Genomic DNA, 23,229 nt, shown 5'->3' on the forward strand with positions numbered 1-23,229 from the left:
ATATTTTTTTTCTCCCTATTTGCATTCAATTTTTGTAACCAGATCTGTACTGCTCATTGCTATTCGTTAGCATTTGGATACAATTAAGGAGGCAGACTTTACAGATAAGCCACAATTATGTAGAAAACTACATAAAGTTATGACAATGAATGCAAGTATTTATGATTTCTTATAAATATTTGCAGACCAGATAACCATTGAGACTGATTAAAAGTAAAAATGATAATTATGAATTTGGTTAGAATAAAATCTTACAGTCATGGACTAGATTTAAAACCATTGAGGCTGAACATAACATAACATAACATAAAATTCTCAAACTGACTTTATTTAATTAAGAGCCTACCCTGTGTGGTGCCCGGCAGGAGGAGTGGAGGAGGGCTTGTGCCTCCTCCAGGACACGAGGGGGCGTCCTCCCTGGTGGCTTTGGGGACCACGGGTACGGAGCTTGGAAGCTTAACCCTGTAGGGGCCCGTGGTCACCGCCAGGGGGCGCCCCGATGCCTTGGGAGCGTTGGCCCTCAGTACTTCCGCCACACCGGGAAGTGCTGGGGGGAAGAAACTTAAGGACACCCAGTGGACTTCTGGCTTCACCATGGGAGCTTCCGCCACACAGGGGTGTGGCTATGGAGACCCCGAGGATGCACCCGGAGCCCATCTGGGGCATATAAAAGGGGCCGCCTCCCTCCAGTCAGCGTGAGAGTCGGGAGGAAGAAGACGAAGCGTGTTGGAGAGGAGTGGAGGCGGACCAGAGAGAGAGAAAGGCATTGTGTTGCGGCCAGGACTTGAAGGGGTGATTGGTGCTGTGGCACTGGGTTGGTGCACAATTACTGTAAATATTATGGCAAATAAACGTGTGTTGGGTGACATGAATGTGTCTGCCTGTCTGTGTCCGAGCCAGTCTGCACACCTGGCAGAATCGAGGGCAGGCACTAGATCTGGACAGGGCACCAGTCTATCACAGGGCCTGCTAACACACAAACATCCACACATACCAACACATGCATCCAGCCTACCCCTAAACTGTGCTAATGATTTATTAAACAACAAAATACACAAGAGTGGAAAACACATGAGAATCTACAAAAAAAAGCAGAAAGAATACCCTCTTTGTCATCAGGGCTCTTTTTTGGTCTCCTGTTGTGGTTTGTCCACTTGCCAAGCATCAAACGTACTTTACCACCAGCACAACCCTTTCCCCATGTTCATTCTTCCTTCTGGTACTCTGCAGGCTTGTAACGTTGACCTTTTGCCCTACTCATGCCCCCCCTGTCATTAATACACATTATTGTACGTACTCAGAGCCTACGCTTAGATTTGCTCCCAGTCTGATGTTACTTTCAGAGTTAGATTTCTGTGCCTGAGTGCACATTTTATGTGCTCTTGAGAAGGAAACGCAACCTTCTAATCCATCATACTAGGTTACACCAAGGGCTCCATATTTATGTAAAACGATTCCACCACATAACAATGGAGAACTCTATTTGAGCTATAAATAAAGCAATTGTGTGGATAATGCATACAATGAGAAGGAAATCAAGGAAGGAGCGCCTGTCTTATGTTTATATATAGCTTTTATTTTTAGAAATAGACCTTTGACTTAGATCTTAGATACACATGGTGAAATATTTCATGCCTCAGTGGTTATTTGCTAAACCAAAGTGAAAAGGAAATTGGGGCCATACATTGTTGATGATACGCCAATCAGACAAAAGGAGCTGAAGGTCTTGATTTTAGCTTCTCTGTCAAAGCAAGTTAGTGTAGAAGTAGCACAGGGGTGCGAATCATCCATTCATCTTTCCTCAAGCCTGTTTGTTCCTGTTCAAGTGTGTGGGGAAAGATAGAGCCTGCCCTAGCAGCAGACATACAGTAACCACAGTTGGTGTGGCATTCTGTGAGAGAGTATTGTCACACATGCACATCCACACACTGTCAATCACTCATAGGTGTGTGTTATGGATGTGCTTACTGGAGAGGTTCAGAAAAGAAAACTTCTTGCTGGTAGTAGGTGTTACCTAAGGACATGGTTCTGCCAAGCAATAATCTATCCTTCTCTTCCTTTCAGGGTGCAGTATTGTAGTATTTAAAGGAACCATCTCTGGATGGCATGCCAGTTTAACACATCACACCTTCAAGCATACTCACATCATTCCACATTTGAGATGCCAAGTAAGACAGCCCCTCTGTGAAAGAAACCAGAGCACTCCCAAAAAATGCACAAGGATACGGGGAGCCTGTCATCCCTACAAAGACAGACACCATCCCAGGAGCTTAACGCAGGTCATTGAACTTTGAGGAAGTAGCATCAAACCTGGTACCACCAACAAATTAAAACAAAAAATCATTAATCCTTCTAGTGGTATAAATTCCTCCTAATTTGAACTACAGAAGAAGCAAGTTCAGCCATAGAGTATGTGGTGGGTGATTAGCTAAAATGTTCAATTTTACAGCCTTGTTCATTTAAATATTAAAAAAATAATTAAATATTAAGCTATTGTTAGGCAGAAATTTGTCTTGGGGGGAAAAGGTAAATGATAAAATATTCTAACCGACGTTTCAGCTATCTAACAGATTTCAAGGATTTCCTTGCCTGTTTGTCCAAATGATTTTTGCAGCACCATTTCATGAGATCTTTGCTGCATGTGTCACCACCAAGCACAAAGGGACTGTTCTTTTTACAGGGATACTTTGCACTGAAAATTGAACATGCTTTATAAAGTCTTTCTTGCTGTGTAGTCCCATAAACCACAAAATAAAAAATTCTTTTAGCAGTTTATCACCAATCTGGTCTAGCCTTCTGGGATTGGCTCCAGCAGACCCCCGTGACACTGTGTTCGGATTCAGCGGGTTGGAAAATGGATGGATGGATGGATGGGTCTAGCCTTCGTATTTTTGTGATGTACTAGATTTTATAAATATCCTCAAGCCTGCTTAACTTAATCCAGGGTTTCAGGAGGCCCCAAACAGCACTGGGTGCAAGGCCAAGACCAGTCCAGGACTGGGCATAAGTCCATCACTACCCACACATGTACATACTTACTGATGCCAGGATCAATTCAGAGTTACCAATGAAGCTAACATCCACATGGACAATTGCAGAACATTTAAGAGTTAAAGAAAATAACCAAGTGTGATATTTGAACCCTGTTGGACATATGTATGAGGCTACATCACTACGGCACCCAATTTTAACAAGAATTAGAAGTGAATTACTGGGAAATTATTGACTTATGTTGTCAGTTGGCTTTGCCATTTAGAGAAGGATAAGCCTTCGCTAGCTTCTATCACTGTGCTCTATTCTATTCCATTGTGGTTACAGTCATCTAGTTTCTTAGCCTCCCAATCTCAGGCATGTTTATTTTTTCATACTTACAAAAACAATGAGTTTATTCAGTATCAGCCAAATAAAAGTAGCATGGGACCACAATCTTTCCTAAACAAACTCTTTTGATTTGATATATTTATTCCAGATCTCCCAGTCATTCACTTCCAGTCTAATTAGTAATATACTGTAGCTTCACATAGCCGCCACAGCTCTGAGACATTTGCACCTTGAATATGGCTTGTATTCATCAATCCTGTTTTATTTTCCCCAGGCATATACAATAATGACCGGAAGGTGGCCATCAAGAGCCTGAAGACTGGCACGATGTCTACAGCTGCATTCCTGGAGGAAGCCAACCTAATGAAAAATCTTCAGCACCCGAAGTTGGTGCGCCTCTATGCTGTGGTCACGCAGGAGCCCATCTATATTGTCACAGAGTTTATGACGAACGGTGAGTCTGTTTATGTGCCAAGGGCAATTTTTGGCTCTATTGGTTTACATTTTTAAGACACACTAGACTGTCAAATACAAAAGATTGCTTCAGTTGAGCTCTTCACTAATTACTTCCACAATCTCACAAATCAAAAGCCATTAGTCAATATAAAAACCCAATCAAGCCATAAATTAACCTTTATAAGCAAACATCCACCTAAGTCTTAGTGTAAAGTTAAGTCTAGGAGACCCATTTCCAAGAACAAACTTTTCTTTGAGGACTGAGTAGGTTGAAGCACTAAGTTACATCTGTTCCTTTACACAACAATTTTACTTGGTTGGTAAGTAAGTACACTATATGGCCAAAAGTATGTGAACACCCTTCCACATTACTGAGTTTAGGTGTCTTAACGGGTTCTAAAATCAAGAACATATCCATGCAACCTCTTGCATTTTGACAAACATTGGCAGTAGAAGGGGTCATACTGAAGAGCGCAGGGATTTAAACGTGACACTGCCATTGGACACCATCTTTGTCACAAGTCAATACATGACATTTCTGCACTGCTAGATTTGTCCCGGTCTACTGTAAGTGTCATTATTGTGTAGTGGAAGAGTCTAGAAGCAACAACAGCTCAGCCATCCAGTGGCAAAGCATGAAAACATATAGGGTGGGGCTGCCAAGTGCATAGGCAAATTGCCCATCTTCTGACGCATCACTCACAACAGAGTTCCAAAGTGCCTCTGAAAGCAGCATCAGCATTAGGTCTGCGCAATAGGAGCATCATGAAATGGATTTCCATGGCAAAACAGCTATGCACAATACCAGATGTTAGCTGGAGTGGTGTAAAGCACCCTCTGGAGAAATGGAAACGTGTTCACTGGAGTGATGAATCACACTTCACTATCTGGCAGTCTGATGATGAATCTAGGGTGGGTAGATGCCAGGTGAATGCTCTCTTCTAGACTACATAGTTGTCCTGTTTGCTTCATCAGGCCGTGATCTTCAGCTCTCTCTGGATCGGTTCGCAGCCGAGTGTGAAGCGGCTGGGATGAGAATCAGCACCTCCAAATCCGAGACCATGGTCCTCAGCCGGAAAAGGGTGGAGTGCCCTCTCAGGGTTGGTAGCGAGATCCTTCCCCAAGTAGAGGAGTTCAAGTATCTCGGGGTCTTGTTCACGAGTGAGAGAAGAATAGAGCGTGAGATCGACAGGCGGATCGGTGCGGCATCCGCAGTAATGCGGGCGCTGCATCGGTCTGTTGTGGTGAAAAAGGAGCTGAGCCGCAAGGCAAAGCTCTCAATTTACCAGTCGATCTATGTTCCTACCCTCACCTATGGTCATGAGCTATGGGTAGTGACCGAAAGAACGAGATCGCGAATTCAAGCGGCTGAAATGAGTTTCCTCCGCAGGGTGTCTGGGCTCTCCCTTAAAGATAGGGTAAGAAGCTCAGTCATCCGGGAGGGGCTCAGAGTAGAGCCGCTGCTCCTCCGCATCGAGAGGAGTCAGATGAGGTGGCTCGGGCATCTGATCAGGATGCCTCCTGGACGCCTCCCTGATGAGGTGTTCCGGGCACGTCTAACCGGGAGGAGGCCCCGGGGAAGACCCAGGACACGTTGGAGGGACTATGTCTCTCGACTGGCCTGGGAACACCTCGGGATTCTCCCGGAAGAGATAGAAGAAGTGGCCGGGGGAGAGGGAAGTCTGGCATCTCTGCCTAAGCTGCTGCCCCCGCGACCCGACCTCGGATAAGCGCGAGACAATTGATGGATGGATGGATGAAAATAACACCTCCACTACTTCTCAGCCTGAAATAACCATTTTACTCTGACTGGTTGATTAATCATTTGCAATTCCATTTCAGTTTCTATTTTTAGTTATTTAATATGACGCATAAAGTATGTTCCCTGCCCTGGGTAATTCTTTGGAATCAGCTAACATCTGTTCAGTTTATGATTCTAGAATCAGCAAGCATCATGGGTTGCACTGGCTTGACTAACAGTACAGTATGCATTTGCTGAAGTCATGATTAATGCCATCCATCTGCTGTCAAACCAGCTTGAAACAGATAAGGGTCATGGAGACAAGAGGCCATCCCAACACTATTGCGTTCAAGGCAGAAACCAGCCCTGGTCAGAAGTCCATCACAGAGAGCACTCACACATGCAACCACACTATCTAACCCTTACTCTGAATGTCTTTAGGATGATGGTGGGAAAAGCAGAACACATAAGAGAACCAACCAAGACACGGGGAAAGTATGCACACTTCCAACACGCTGAATTTGGTCTTCTATAAATGTGGAGCAGCAACATTAAGTACAAAGCCACCAGAGTATGAAGGAGAAACTTCATAAAGCAATCTGCATCACGATAACCATAGGCAATAATGCAATCAAGCCTTACACTTGCTGAAGACAAAACTGAAGGCAGAAGGTCCAATGAACATGCAGCACGTAAAGACAGCTGCAGTAAAGGCCTGGCAAAATATCACTAGGGTGGATACGCAGCACTTGGAAATGGCCATGGGTTCCAGATCTCAGGCAGTCATTGATTGTAAAAGATTTTCAGCCAGATATTCAAAATAATCATTATATTTATGATCATGTTAGCTTGTCCAAATACTTTTGAGGCCCCGAAAATAGGGGGGCATGTACAAAAATGGCTCTCTTTTCTAAACAGCTCATACAATATTTTTGTTAAACCCCTTGAATTAAAGCTGAAAGTCGATACTTCAATTACATATTGATTACTTTGTTTCAAATCTATTGTGGTGGTGTACAGAGCCAAAATTATGAAAATTGTGTCATTGTCCAAATATTTACTGACCTTACTCTATCTATCTATCTATCTATCTATCTATCTATCTATCTATCTATCTATCTATCTATCTATCTATCTATCTATCTATCTTATACTTTCTGGCAGCACATCTGTCCATAGTGTAGTGTAGTACCACACATACATTTCTATTATATAGTGCCTCTTAAATCTGTCTATTTTACAGTATATGAGGTGTGATCAAAAATAGAGTGAATATTTAAATAAAAAAATTATTATTACAGTAAAAGACACATTGCCATTAATACCCCTCAGAATACTCCCCCTCGCTTCAAATACACTTATCCCATTGTTCTTGTCACTTTCTGAAGCAGTTGTGGAAGTTCTTTTTCGTGAGTGTTTTTAGTTGCGCTGTTGTGGCTGCCTCAATGTTCTGCACGTCAATCAGGATCCAAATTCAAGGTGATGATGATTGTGTTTTTTGACTTTGATGGAATTGCGCAAGCTGAGTTTGTACCCAGGAACACTATAGTGAACGTTGAATATTATAAGGGCTTATTAAGGCATTTAAGAAACAATGTGCATAGAAAACGACCTGAGAAATGGAAAAAATGATTTCATCCTCCGTCATGACAGTGTTCTATGTCACGCATCACTTCTGGTATGGAAATTTCTGTCAGATAAAAATATTGTAGTGTGTCCACATCCACTTTATTTCACTGGATCTGGCACCTTGTGACTTCTGGTTCTTCCTCAAAGTCAAAATGACCACGAAAAGTAAACGTTTTGAATCAATCCAGGTTCAAATGAACTTTTTTTTTATTAAACAAAATACCTTTTAAAACACATTACAACTCTTTCTTAACCTTTTTTTGTTCCCTCTCCTTTCCTCACTCCTTTCTTCAGTCCTCAAGGCAAGTGTTGTCCTCTTCCTCCCAAATCCGAATCCCTGCATGACATGAGATGGACCCTTTTATGCCAGACCCAGGGTACTACTGGTGTCAGGATTTTACAAAGAGGAAGCACTCCTGGGTCAGGCTGGAGCCCAAAAACACAGGGACAGCCATTTCCTAAAGCTCCCCCTGGCAGCACTCATGGAACCCAACAGGGCTGCCCCATGGGACTACAACTCCCAAGGTGCACTGTAGGCATGTGACTGAGCATATGAGTCCAGGAATGCAGCTCTCCAGTGTGTCGGGGGAGCCTGCAATCTTAGGTGGCTGTCTATCATCCCACCCTCTTAGCCAGGTAAACGAATGGGGTTCATCCCAGCCAGGATGCCAGTCTGTTCCCAACGTCCATCACAACATATAAAATACCCGGATAGACACAGGAAGCATGTGCAAGCATGTGCCAGTTGTTAGAGGCTGCAGCACCAACGACTCTGTTACCATGCCACCTTATTATTATTATTTTGTAGTTTTGTTATATTACTATTATGCAGTTTCATTTAAAATATATTTTAAAGGATAAGTTTGGTATTTTTTAGTCAAGGTCATTTCTTCACATATTAATTTCTATCCATCCATTTTCCAACCCGCTAATTTGCCACATGAAATTGTATTCTATGATGATTAATATTTTATACATTTAAAAAAAATAGCGGGCAGCACGGTGGCGTGTTGGGTAGCACTGCTGCCTCGCAGTTAGGTGACCTGGGTTCGCTTCCTAGGTCCTCCCTGCGTGGAGTTTGCATGTACTCCCCGTGTCTGCGTGGGTTTCCTCCGGGTGCTCCGGTTTATTCCCACAGTCCAAAGACATGCAGGTTAGGTGCATTGCCGATTCCAAATTGTCCCTAGTGTGTGCTTGGTGTGTGTGCCCTGCCCGGGGTTTGTTTCCTGCCTTGCGCCCTGTGTTGGCTGGGATTGGCTCCCTGTGACCCTGTAGTTAGGATATAGTGGGTTGGATAATGGATGGATGGATGGATAAAAAAAATAGCTAGCCTGCTTTGGCATTTTATACTGATAATAATGGGTACATGAGTCCCAGCATGAAAAAAGCATTAAAACATATTGAATACATACATTTTTCAAGCCAAAATGTTACTGAGTATTAGTCTGTGTCTTGAGATGACACACAAAGCAGAAAACAGCATATCCATGTTATTTTAAGAAGGAAAATAAGCAAAAAGCAAAACATTGTGCTGAGATTTATCCATTTGGAAAGGAGGATGGCAGTGCACTCCTGTTATCTGTTCATCTTTCTCCTTTCAGCCAAAGGAGCGTGGATTCACCTCAGAAAGTCGACGCCAAGCACAGTTATTAACATTAAATATTGATGCCCAAGTGTGATTTGCTGTCTCTGTTCTGCAATTAGACAATAATCACTGAAAACAGTCACATGATCACTTACGTTCTTTCACTGTATGGAAGCTTATTCTGTTATTTCACAAAGATATTGCCTGCTGCAATGATAATGTGGTTCAGCAGTATAACATGAGAGGCCCTATCATCAAGTGACAAGATCCAAACTAATGGTACAGACATACATTTAATTTTAATCAGGCTACAGTTTAGTACATTTAGTTGGAGATGTTTAAGCAGAGTGGCACCATGGAGCTGTCATTCCTGCCTCACAGTGCCAGGGTCTGCTTGGAGGTTGCATGTTCTCCCCACATATTTCTCTCAAAACTGTAAAGCTTTTATTAAAACTACCATGCTGCGTAATCAGTTCAGTTTAAATTTATTGTGATGTGTATAAAGTACCATGCTGTGTTTATTACAACACTGCCACTTTGAGTGAGTCTCGCTCTGCAAGCCGTGCAGATTTACAACATAGAAAGTAATAGGCGAAAAGAAGGAAAAAAATAATCATACAGCTTTAAGCACACATCTGTCTGTTGTCACAAAATATGGCAGAGCATAACAGCTTAAAAAAAGAATTGGAGAAGCAAAGGTAGGATAATAAGCAGAACAGCATAGGGCTGGATGGGACGTATTTAGAATTTTTTAAAGTTATTTTTCACATTAGGGCATCGGTACCTATTAACTCCATTATTAAATGCAAGAGCAATTTAGCTATTATAAGTATGGCTCACTTCAGAATGTAATTTCATGTGGCAAATTAATATATAGCATGATGGTGAATAAGTAACTTCAGATTGCTTTAATATTACAGACTACAACAGGATGCAGATGAAGGAATTCTGTTCTCAGCAGTTTTAACTTCGTTAACTACTTGGTTTGATATTGATGGATGGCTGTTTCTGGGTATAGAAAGACACCTTTGTCTATTTTTTTCTCCCTTTTCATGGTAGATGGATGGGGAGAGTGGCTTAGCAGGGCCACAAGCTGCTTTCTTTACACGTCAGTGCCAACACTTATAAAACTACAAAGTTTGCTCCAGTATTTCAAGTTTATTTAGCATCAGCTTTCGTAATGGTCAATAGTTGTTGTGTTAAAAAAGGAATTCTTGAAATGCAGTAAGACAATCTTAAAGTGTAGCGCTTCCAGTAATGTGACCCAGAGTCAAAATGAGCTGCAGAAAAAAACATTGCAGAATACAAGCCATTGCCATGGTAATCTGCAGCTGCCCAGCGTAACCCTCCACATGTTGGAGAGAATCCTTACACCTTTGACTCACATTTCCTTCATTATGACTTTCAAGACAGGAACAAAGGAAGAATCCACCCAAACCGCTCCCCCAAAAAAAGAGGACTTGTTATTAACTTTCTGCCTGTTTGCTTCCTAACCCCTGCTGGCCCTCCAAGTAATCACTCAAAGTAGGACTGACAGTCCACTTAACATTAAAGCACTGGTGACAAACAGTAACCATAAGCTCCAGACCGCAGACAGGGCTGTAAAAACAACCAGGATGACTTTGGTCGGCCCTTCAAACCAAACAAAGCCCACACTTATGGCCAACGCATGCACGTTGTCCTGCACTAAGAAAAACTCAGATATCATTGACTGAGAAATTGCTGACCTCACTATCAGCTTTAACAGCAGACCATCAATGATGTGCTTCTTTTTTATTCTGAAAATAATTGTCCTTGAAATTGTTGGCATTTCTGTGGACTCAGCTGATTAGTAATCTCTCTTTTGTTTGCTGTTAAAGTCATAATTGCTTATAAAAGGAATCTCAAAGAAACTAAATACACAAGCACACAAACAATTGATATAGGACCTTTCAATTGTGTACATCATAATATGGTGGTTGTTCTGTTTTCATTCTCTAGTTATCTGAGTGAGGCTTCTTCCTCTCAAGCAGGTGCCCTTTATGCAATTTACTGTTGCTGCTGAGTGCCTGCCAGAGTTGTCTCGACATTTGCAGTAGTAGTAGGTGATATACAGGTTGTTTCAGTATACAGGATAAAACTCTCCTTTCAGCATAGGAAACCATTTTACTGGTATGCTAAGTATTAGTGGGCAACTTCTAAAGACTGTGCAAGTGAAAAGAAATAAGAAATGTAATATTGTGTCGGTGTAATACTGTGTTAACGGTGATGTATTTGTGTATGGACTTTTATGTGAGCTGTGTGTTAATAAGTGGGGCTACTGTGTGGTTCATCTGGATCAGTAAACAGGAAGAGGGCGAGAAGAAGCTGTGCCTTGTGCTGTGTTTGCTTGTCAGTGACGGTGTGAGGCAACGAGTGAGTGTGGTTGTGAACAAGTGAAATAGTGAGAGAGTGTGTTAGTAAAACAAGTGACACAGTGAGCAAGGGTGGTAGTAAATGAGTGAAGCAGAGAGTGAGTGTGGTAGTAAACAAGCAAGGTAGTGATTGGGTCTGTTTTGCGAATGACTGAAGAAACAAGTGAGTGTGGTATTAAGAGTGCAGTAGTGAGTGAGTGTGATAGTAAACGATTAAAGCAATGAGTGAATGTGGTTGTAAATGAGCCAGGTAGTGAGTGAGTGTTGTTTGCAAATGATTGAGGTAATGAATGAGTGTGGTAGTGAATGAGTGAGGTAGTCAGTGAGTGTAGTAGTGAGCAAGCATGGTAACGAGTAAGTGTAGTAGTGAACTTGTGTGGTAGTAAGCGGGTGAGGTAGTGAGTGAGTGTGGTAGTAAATCAGTGAGGTAATGAGTGAGTGTGCTTGTGAACGAGAGAGGTAGTGAGTGCCTGTGGTTTCTGAATAATTTAGGTAGCAAGTGAGTGTGATAGTGAAACCCTGAGGTAGTATAAGTGACTGTAGTAGTAAACAAGTGAGGCAGTGAATGATTATGGTTGTAAATCAGTGAGGTAGCAAGTGAGTTTGCTAGTGAATGAGTGTGGTAGCATGTATGGGAAGTAGCAAGTGACAGAGACAGAAAGAGAGAGAAAGAGAGAGAAAAGTACTTTTATGAATTAAAGAGCCGTTGAATACTACAGTCAAAGCTGTTTGAGTAGCAGAGCATACTAAGCATTTTGACGAATAACAGGTGCTTCTGTGTTAATTGCATCAGTCATTATATTAATTACAATAACACATTTGTTATTTTTTAAATATAACTTTAAGTATGAAAAATATATGCAAATACATTATACCAGAATGTTCCAAAACCATTAAAATTTTTAGTTAAACCAAGATATGGATTTCTGGTCATACCGCCCACTCCTAGTTTGCAGCAGCATGGTGAGCTGTGCTCTCTCTGGTTTAAATGTCTTTTATATTCTGTTATAACAACATGACTACAACAGGAGGCTCTCTTGTCTTTTCACTCGCCTCTTTGTTTGGTCTTTCTGCTGGGCCAGAGAGTAGAACAGGCTCTGAAGGATTTTAAATTCTCAGTCCCTTCCTCAGTGGTTTTCTCTGTGCTATCAGCATGTCCTGCCTAAGGATGTAGTCTCTATACATAAATATATTCATAAAGTGTTTATTTTAATAATCTGCAGGAACTGTGATATGCTATTTAGTCAACATGGATCACAATCCCCCAGTTTCTTGAAGAATTTAGGCAGTTGTCGAGGTAACAAAAGGTCCTACAGTTGTGAATGGAATCTTTATTCATTTTTTTGTGATTCCCAGATTAGAGATACAAATCCTTAATACATCTTGTTGGGGGATTTCAAACCCAAGGATTTCAATTTAACTCTGAATTTTGTTCTTCAATGTTTTCCTGTTGATTGTCATTTTCATGGCCATTTTGTTTTTGTCATGGGTTCCACCATTTCAGGATATGTAGCATGGTTCTTGCCATGGTTAAATTGACAGATAATGTTACTAACGTGGCCATATAAATGTCACCACATGCATTCCAGATTATCTGAGATTGCAATAAATTAATGAGATTTGCGGTTTGTCTTTGGTGACATTGATCTTTACTATTTGACTCCAATTTTTGATTAGCATTTGTATTTCGATGATTCCCTAACCCTAACCCAACTACACTTTTTTCCTGGTTGTCTTTATAAAGTTTTTAATTACCACCTTTTCCTGTAAGTACAAAAACACAGATCCTCCTTATGTAAGCAACCCCGAAATGCGACATGTCTATCATGATAATCGCAGTCTGCAAACAGAACTGAAAGACATTCACAGACAATTTGGCGATGTTTTTACTTCATTCCAGCAAATTGTAGGGGCCATAGATGGCATTAAAGGCTAGATAACCTGACTAATGACTGGCTGGACCCAGTCAGATCAAGTAACCCACCACAGCTCATCCTGCCCGGTACATGGAAGATCCTTATATGTGCAGAGGATTTACAGTATAAATTAGTACAGGATGATTTTCATATAGAGCCAAGCACACACATTAATCATAGGGCTTGAATGGCCTTTATCAGTTTTTTTATCTATATACTAAACAACAGTTTAATTTATGCACGGACGGCGGACGCACCGAAGTGCATGCGCACTGCGCCTCAGCGCCCCAGAGTCAAACCCAGCGGCTTCCCAGAGTCAGTATGTGGCGCCCAAACAACACAACCTGTAAACTAAACTTGCTCTAATCCACTGTGCCAGCAGTCTGTGTGGCATATTTGAATCACATAACGGTAACAGTAAACAACGTCTACCTAACGACACAGCCACAGAAAAACAAATACGAGACCGCATGGATACAAACAATAAACAAAGGCTCCTACAACGCGCTTCAGGAACACCAGATGCAAAGACGTCATGGCTCCAAAAAGAAAGAGCTTAACTAACAGAAATACAAGAACAAGCCTAACCCTAATGAACGAAGGCGCCCACAACGTGCTTCTGAAACAGTATGGATACGACCTGTAAACTAAACCTCAGGTAAAGCGTGCACGCAAGGTTGTGCAGTATATATGCACAGATGCCAGAGGCAACAGGCAAGCCGTACACACTACCACTGCTGCCCGAACGCGACCGCCCACACCACCACATATACCACCTTCGTTTAGTAATAGTGCCCCTCCAGGCCTGGGTCCGCCGCCATCGTCACTTCAGCACGCGAATCTGCCACCATCAGCAAATGACGTCTAGCTAACGACACAGCCATAGACAAACAAACACAAGACCACATGGATAAAAACAATACACGGAGGCTCCTACAATGCGCTTCAGAAACACCAGAGGCAAAGACGTCACGGCTCCACAATGAAAGAGCTCAACTAACAGAAATACAAAATGAGCCCGTATGGATAAACACAATGAACGACACAACACGACCTGTAAACTAAACTTGAGGTAAAGCGTGCACGCCAGGTTGTATGTATGCACAGATGCCAGAGGCCACAAGCAAGCCATGCACAGTACAACCTCCGCCCGAACGCGACCGCGCACACCACCGCATATACCTCCTTCATTTAGTAATGTAGCCCTCCAAGTCCGGGTTCGCCGCCATGGTCACTTCAGCACGCGAATCCGCCGCCGTCAGCAAACGACTTCTAGCTAATGACACAGCCATAGAAAAACAAATACGAGACCGCATGGATAAAAACAATACACGCGGGCGCCTACAACGCGCTTCTGAAACACCAGAACCAGAGGAGTCATGGCTCCAAAAAGAAACCGCTTTAGTACAAATATATTTATTTAATTAAATGAAAACTTTCCCAGGATGCACCCACCCTCCATGATTTTTCTTCCCTCCAAATATTGGAGGGAACAGAAAGTGATTGCCATTCTTAGATTTGCGATTCTTTTGAGAATCGCGGGTTTGCTGGTTGGATAATAAGTCTCTGGAGTGGGCGACCACTATGTATAATAATAATTATGTGCTCATCTTCTCATTAGACTTTCAGTGTTCTTATACAAACAGAAGTGGCTGTAAACAGAATATTAGAACACTGCCAAGGGAATAAGTCTGTTCATGATTACATGTCATTTTCATATGGCCCATAGAGCCCTGGATCATCCCTGGGGTCTCCTACCAGCTTGTCATGCTCATAAAACCTCCACCAGAAGGCATCCAGAAGGCCTCCACATAAAATGCCCAAACCCACTTCAACTGACTCCTTTTGATCTGGAGGGTCAGCAACTCTACTCTGAGGCTTTCCCAGAAGTCTATGCCTCTCACTCTATCTCTAAGGGAGATCCCTGCCCCAGTGCAGAGAAAGCTCATTTTGGCCACTTGTACTTGCAATCTCATTCTTTTAGTCATTACTCAAAGCTCATGGCAATAGGTGAGTGTAGGGACATACTGTAGATCGACTAGTAAATCGGGAGATGCTTTGCTTCTGGTTCAGTTCCTTCTTCCCGAATAAGGATTGGTATAGTGACTGCAATACTGCGCTTGCTGCCCAAACTATCTGTAGATCTCACCATCCCTTTTCCCCTCACTCGTGAACAAGACCCCAAGGTACTTAAACTCCTCCACTTGAGGCAATAACTCACTTCCACAATTTTTCTACTGAGGATCAAGGATTTCAATTTTGACATTTATTTTGTTTTTGAATTCTTCCTTTATAAGTTGTTAATTTATCGTGGGTTCCATCATTTTGGAATATGTGGCATGGCTGAGATAGGGATAACTTAATGAAATTTGTGATTCCAACTTGAACTTTACTATTTGCCTTTGATTTTTGATTAGCATTTTGTGTTTTGAGGATTCTCTTTTTGACCGGTGATAACATTCTCTATGCATTTTGACAGCATCAGTCTGTTACTCATAGATAAGTGTACATAATAAAGTATCCACTAAATGTGCGTGTGTGTGTGGGTGTATGATATGTCTGTATGTGCATAGATAGACTCAGACCTGCCAACACTAACTTGGATTTGGGAGAATAACTATATATATATATATATATCCAAGATAAACAGAAAAATAAGTCCCAAGAGTTATGTCCTGGTGCAGTTGTTGTCTGTGTGAATTTTCTCCAGTGAAAATGTCCAAATATATGTGCAAAGTTGACTCAGGAAAGAGCAATGAGGGCACGTCTCTCCCCTCTAGGTACTACAACAAAGTTTTCCATCTCCTGTATAGAAGCTCCCTGTAGGAAGGAACTGGGTTTTTCTTTGGCTTTGTTTTTATTGCTTCTTTTTACAGCACTTACTGAGAAAATAACTATTAAGGAAAAAAGTAACAATACTCCTTGGCTGAGGATTTTGTTGTCATGTAAAATTGACTCAGTGCTTCAAAAAAAATAAATCATGAAATAGCAAGCCAAATTGTACCCCTGGGCATTGCATTTTCTCACCACCTACAGGATTATTTTGAATATGTAGCGTCTATGTGAAGAATGAAAGTTCTTCTGAAAATAGAAATACACTGCTTTATTTGTATGGTTGGTAGCGTGTCACAGTTACCAAAATTTGTGTCAAGTGTTCAGCTTCTGGGAAGCTTACATTCCTACATTATGACATGCTGACATTAAATTATGCCTTAGTCATGGCATACTAAATTGCATTTTAATATACTCTCTGAATTTTAATGATCCTACTGTTTCTTCATTCACATTAGATATGACAATCAATGACATGTTTAAACAAAGGGCATATTTTCCTCAGGCAGTTTAAGTTTTAACTTTGTTAAAAGAGCAAATTTTGTTGGTGGGATGGGGTGCGGTGGTATTTTGTACTGTTATTACTGTCATTATGATTTTCTTTTTTTTGACCGTTTATCTTAGGAGATACCGGTTGGTTATTGCTTTCAACAGTTTATTACTGCTATTTTAAAAGCCAGCACAACTGTCTGGGCCCTGGCTTACAGCAATGGAGACTTTGCCAAGTTAGATAAGGAAGATCTGTGTGTACTGCTAAAATTTCACTAATTGCAAATGACCCACCTACATTCTTGCTGTTAATTTTACAGTCAAATTGTAAAATTTGCCTGATCTGGTGATTGACTGGTTTGATTTTTTACTCATTTGCAGGCAGTCTTGTTGAATATCTGAAAACAAGTGAAGGATCCAAATTAACAATCAATACCCTCATTGACATGGCATCCCAGGTAAACTGTCATTGTATTATCTGTGCTTTGCAAAACTGAATTATTAATATTCTGTTAAAATATAAGAAAGCAGCTTGATTAAAGTCAATATAGATCTTCAATATTTTATGACCATGTCATGACAGAATATTCACTGAAAGGAATCACAAACAATCAAAACACTGAAATCTCCATAGCCCAAGCAAAGGCTGTCATTTCTTGTGAAAGGTTGGAATCTTTGGTTTTGGCAAGTTTCATTATTAGAAACTAATCTCACCTCTTAATCCATTTAACCTCTTAATCCATAGTGGTGCATATTTCTGTTTTGGGAGACTGAGTTTGTAGGTTTTTTGCTGAAAAGTTTAGCTTTCCACATTCCAAAATCCCAACTAGGCAGATTCCCCCATTGGGAGGTTGTATGCCCAATAACAGACTGGCAACACATCCATGTTTGGATCCTGATCAATTCTGCTAGGATAGCTTCCCCAAAACCTTACATTTAGAATAAGAGGGTTCAGTAAATGAATGTCCTGTGTATATAATCTGAGCATTTTCCTATAATATGTTGCCGGTTCAAATCCCCGTCACTGCAAGAAGAGATCCTACTCTGCTGGGCCCTTGAGCAAGGCCCTTCACCTTCAATTGCTCCAGGGGTGCTGCACAATGGCTGACCCTGTGCTCTGACCCCAAGGGGTATGCGAAAATGAACAAATTCCTAATACGAGAAATTGTATAAGGTGAAATAAAGAACAAAAAAAAAATATATGTTTGTCACTTCTCGGTTAATTTCAGAAATATCATTACTGCAGTCAAAGGTTTTAGTATTTCACTCTAAAGAGTGGTGGCTCTGAAGCTGGTATCTGGAAGGTTGCCACTTCAAATCCTGTTACTGCCAGAAGGGATCCTATTCCGCTGAGCCCTTGAACAAGGCCCTTAATCTGACAAATTGTTCCAGGGGTGCTCTACAATGGTTGACCCTGCATTATCACCTTCAAAGGTTATGAAAAAAGACACCCCCTGCAGGATTAATACAGTTGTGACCTCACGAAGGTGCCAGTGAGCCCCAAACCACAGAACCAGTAATACAGCTCATGTTAATAGAATAAAATAAAGGATTTATATTCTCCTTCCAGGCACTTTAAACATTCCTCTCACAACAATAAGCCACATGTATGCAATAATTATTCAATAATTCCCAATTCTTCCTCCTTCCCCTCCACTGAGTTTTGTCTGCTGCCTCATATGTGAGAGTCAGAGTTGGGAGGCAGCGGACAAAACTCAGTAGACCCAGGAATGCTTCTGGTGCCATTCTGTCTCCTCTATGAAGCACTTCTGGGCCATAGACAAAGTAGAGTTGTCTTCCCCCAACAGCTCCCACTACTGATTCCAAGTGACCCCTACAATGCACTTCCAGGCTCCATTCCCTAGCACCCCTGCAGGTGTCCCAAATGGGTTCTCATACAAGGACCACTGGCACCTAGCGCATGGGGGATGGAACCGCTCCAAAGTTCCGGCTTCCACTGGTCCACCCATTATTTTATACCAGCTGGGCACAGAGTTGTCTGTACAACATTCCTCTCGGGCTCTGTCCAGTTAATAACGTGTGCTTCTCCTTGGCCAGGATGTCCGTTCTTATCCCACACAGTATACCAAAAAATCATTCTCTACACCTTTTTTGGCAACTTTGGTTTATATACTGGTGACAAAATGGGCCCATTTTATTTCTTTTTTAATGACTATTACTAATTCAATCCAGCTCATTTTGTTTTTGTACAGTGTTTTTTAATGATTGCAAGCTCAGAACGCTGTAACAAGTCCATAGGTACGATGTGCTTAACACCTTCCAAATTACTTTTATACATATCACATACATATAAACTAACAAACTTGTTTAAACACAAAGCAAAACAAAGCCATTCCAAACTAATTAACATAAGTAAAACCTAACAATATGTGTCCGTTAACATTATTATTGAACCTGACCAGCATCCCTGGAGAAAATAAGCCACCGGGGGGCCCACAGTCTGTGATAATAATCATAGTCAGACACAGTTACAGTCCAGGGGACATCTGCCAACTGCTGCATGAACTCATCCTGGACATTGAACAGTAAAGTCTTTGCTGGGCCTTCTGATTTGACAACAAAATCTTACCATCCTTTGATTTCAAGACTCCCAGTATCTCAGGTGTATTTCCCATTGGCAGGAAAACAACCTGGAAGTGGAGTACAGAAAGTGCCAGAGCAGGAAACACAGAAAAGAAACAAAAATAGGAGAGGGTTAGTAACAGTTCATAATTGTTGTATTACTTATATTTTTTGTAAAAAATCAAATGCAATATGCACAGCTAATCAGCAGCTCTAGTAAGGATATGCTAGACTAAAGTCGTAAGTCTTCATCCTGATTTAAAAGCCTAGACCCAAGGGACATCAGTTATATAATCAGACAGATCGTGCCACAACTCTGTAGCTAACAGCTCTTATGTTTAATCAAAATGTTTAGGATTTTCCCATTTTATTGAGTATAGTGATAATATTTGTGAGTTTATAGTACATATTGGGTAGTCACAGTCAGAATCGGTCAATGGTAGTCTTGTCTCAGTTTTAGGACTGTCAACTACAGCAAACACTTTTTTTCAATTAAATTTTTTAAATGATTTGTTGAAGAATGAATTATGTAGATATGCTGAAATTATGTCTAGCATCATTAGGACCTAATTTTGGGTGTAAATTGTGTGGTATACGACCCGGACACAGACAGGCGGACACCGTAGGTACAAAATCACACAGACGTTTATTCATATTTACAGTGAAACAGCACACAACCCAGTACTCTCAACCCCAAAGTCCAGGCCTCTCATAATGCCTCTCTTCCGGTCCACCTCCACTCCTCTCCTCCCGAGCTCTGTCTTTCTTCCTCCCGACTCCAGCCATCAAATTGAGGGAGGTGGCTCCTTTTATATCCACCCAGATGTGCTCCAGGTGCCTCCAAACGAGCTTCTGCTGGCACTCCCTGGAGTGGCAGAAGTGCCAGCTGTGCACCCAGAAGCACTCCAGGCGTCCCTGGTTTTCTTTCCCCCAGCACTTCTGGGTGTGACAGAATTGCTGAGGGCCAGGGCTTCTCAGGCATTTGGGCACCCCCTGGCAGTGACCACGGGCCCCTATAGGGTTGAGCTTCCAAGCTCCTTTCCCGTGGTCCCCATAGCCACCAGGGCGGTCTCCCCCTCGTGGTCTGGAAGAGGCGTAATCCCTCCTCCGGTCCTTCCTGGTGTCCCGGCTGGGTGCCACCACCAGCCACTAGAATTAGAGCATTTTTTACTTAGGATGCAAGTATTTAGGCATCTATATGGCAGTGATATTGTTGTATATTGATCTGAAATTTTTTAAAAAGATTATGGTAAATAGCTGCATTTTTTAACATGAATGGATGAAACATTTTAAATATTGTTTTCCTGGGCATAAAGCCATAATGCCATTAATTGTGAATAAACTGATGTGCACAAACCAATACAGAATGAAACAAATGCAATGGAAGACACAGATCATGTTTCTCTAGTCTACAGTTTGATGCTGATGATCAAGAGATAATGTTTGATAAATAACGAGGGAAATGCTTTAAAATATGCTTCCAATTAGACATTGTAGCAGAAAGAGTGAACAACAATAAAGGCTAGGGGTGCGAAGATGGCCACTCTGTATATATGGAGGCAGCAGGATTCAGAGAAAAACAGGCAAAACATTGCGGAGTCATCTCTACAGACATGAGTTCTAAACAAAACTGTCCCAAGATACTGGAGCTTCCTGTTTTGGGCCCTTCTTACAGGAAAAGGCGGGTCCAATTGGACGGACACTGGAAGTGAAGTCAGAGGTGTCCTAGCTGTCAATCAACTGGTCTGCAGAGGGAGAAAAAGAGTGAGGCACTGGGACTCAGCGCCAACCCCTGGAGCAGCCAAAGAATTGCAATCACTAGGGCTCTTTAGCTGTCCCCTATGCGTACGTGTGTGACAAGGTCTACAGGTACAAATACAAATGATAAAAAAATATAAATAAGCCTGAACTTGGATCAACTGAAGCTGAGTTAAAGGCTTTTTTTAAAAAGAGTCTTGGCATAAAACTGCAGTCTGCCCTGCCAGCAAAGGCAATGGCTTTCTGTGTATGAAACATCCATCACTATAATAAGGAATAAACAATTACTGCATTATAAAATTCTGAAATAATATAATTACAAAATAATTAAACATTATCATATTTTCTAGAAAAATTGGAGGATGGATGGATAGATATCAGAGTATGAAGTAGTAAATCATGCAAATTTTAGTTTAGGGCAGAAAATGAAAGCATTTACCTGTTCAAATGTAACACAGCAGCACATATTGTATGTTACCATGCCACAGGCAGCTTTGAACAAAATTCTGTTAGTGCTTGTTTAAATGTAAAATGGGTCACAGTCTACAGGTGTCACTGCTGATCTTTTTTCCTTTTAACAGGCTTTCTGTTTTTTTAAAACTCTGTAAACCTTAGCAGAGAAACATCTAACCATGAAAATGTCATCTTGACAGCTTCCTGTATGTTGTGCTACCCTTAACCAGCCACAGATAACATCTGATAACATTATACATAATGTGATCGTTCGCCTTTCTTGTGTGAAAACCTGGGTGTATTTTATCTTAAAGGTACTGCACGAAGAAGTAACAATGGCTTTAAAAGTAAAAAATGCAGAAAATTCCAGATTGATGCACAATAGGTGTATTTTAAACAGGGTGTGTCTGAAAGCAGAGAAGATATGATCTAAAGACATGTAATGCATCAGTTAGTAAAGTTAAGAAGACATTTATGGGGAAATGTAGAACCTCAAAAAATGAAGCTTACTGTATGTTAACCTTTTAAAAACTGATACAAATGCAAAAACCACTACAGCAGCTGTTGAGAGTTTGATATGTGTCTATTTGCTAGCCTGGAATTACCCCCTAATCCAGTTTATTCTTATAAAGCACACTTACGCTTAAAAGATTAACGCAACGCGCAATAAATGCAAAAAAAGCAGTAAATGCTATATAAATGAATACGCTTAAATAGTGACCTCTAGGAGGCAAAACTGAGCCCCCAACTCCAGACAAAACAGCGCCAACACAGTCCCAGGTTCAAAAGTTGATTGTTATTAACATAGTACCTTGTCAGATATTCCTCTTTCCAGACAACACAATACAAATCAATACAAATCTTTTTCTTTACGTTTTCCACTCCTTCTGACTCCAGCTCCTCGATTGAGTTTAGGTGCATTGTAATTCCAGGTCCTTTTGGTCTACAAATCTCTTGTAACCCTGCGAGAGTCCAAACTGAGGCCATAATAGAGGGCCATTTTTACCTGTTGGGGACTGTCCCTGGTACATAGACTCTCACAGTCCATCCATTATTAATTCTCACTGACTGGGATTTGAACTAAGAGCCATCTTGGCTGGGTTGCTCTTCTGTTCATGTGATCCATTCATTACGGCCTCCCAGTTTGGTAAGGCATCACTCTCCATCCAGTCCATTTATTACGACTTTCACACACACACACTCTCTCTCTCTCTCTCTCTCTTTATGCACATACATATATATAATACAGCTGGCTCCACCTGTGTAGTAGTGAAACTGGGCAAACTTTAAAAAACAATGAAAAAAGAAAAAAATTGTAATAATTTGTATTGAGAAGAATTTATATTGATAGCTTTCGTATCTGAGGGCCTCGATATATAATATTTTTGGTTTTGCTATCAGGGGTGAGAATGTAACTGTGATCTCTTTCCCAAAAATGTATAAAGTTGGCAAGGTATTTCTGGCCAAGTGGAAGGTAGGTACACTCCAACGTCAAACGTTGCCACTGTATCTAATCGTGTTCAGTTCTGATGGGAGAGCGTCCCCCACTTGAGGAGAAGAGCAAGTGGCTGTGATATCTCTGGCAATGAGCATCTACCCTCTAAAACACATGCTGTGATCTCTCTCTCAAAAACATCAAACGTTACTCTTTAGCAATCTCTAGATGGTATATATCTTCTTCGTTCGGCTGCTCTCATTAGGGGTTGCCACAGCAGTTCATCTTCTTCCATATCTTTCTGTCTTCTGCATCTTGCTCTGTTACACCCATCACCTGCATGTCCTCTCTCACCACATCCATAAACCTTCTGTTAGGCCTTCCTCTTTTCCTCTTCCCTGGCAGCTCTATCCTTACCATCCTTCTCCCAATATACTCAGCATCTCTCCTCTGCACATGTCCAAACCAACACAATCTCGCCTCTCTGACTTTGTCTCCCAACCGTCCAACTTGAGCTGACCCTCTAATGTACTCATTTCTAATCCTATCCATCCTCGTCACACCCAGCGCAAATCTTAGCATCTTTAACTCTGCTACCTCGAGCTCTGTCTCCTGCTTTCTGGTCAGTGCCACCGTCT

The 23,229-nt window shown here is 41.5% G+C and overlaps 2 protein-coding genes across 2 annotated transcripts in view; both read left to right on the forward strand.

Moving 5' to 3' along the window:
• eif3i (eukaryotic translation initiation factor 3, subunit I) overlaps nucleotides 1-23,229 on the forward strand; it is a 342,432-nt gene that overhangs the window by 215,785 nt on the left and 103,418 nt on the right. The window lies entirely within an intron of this gene.
• The window catches only part of lck (LCK proto-oncogene, Src family tyrosine kinase), a 104,859-nt gene that overhangs the window by 56,089 nt on the left and 25,541 nt on the right, over nucleotides 1-23,229 (forward strand). Inside the window, exons 9-10 of the mRNA XM_051918745.1 lie at nucleotides 3,596-3,775; nucleotides 16,744-16,820. Of these exons, the coding sequence (XP_051774705.1) occupies nucleotides 3,596-3,775; nucleotides 16,744-16,820 (257 nt within the window). The remainder of the gene's footprint in view (nucleotides 1-3,595; nucleotides 3,776-16,743; nucleotides 16,821-23,229) is intronic.

The sequence above is a fragment of the Erpetoichthys calabaricus genome, chromosome 14 (assembly GCF_900747795.2).
Source record: "Erpetoichthys calabaricus chromosome 14, fErpCal1.3, whole genome shotgun sequence".
Taxonomy (NCBI): Eukaryota; Metazoa; Chordata; class Cladistia; order Polypteriformes; family Polypteridae; genus Erpetoichthys; species Erpetoichthys calabaricus.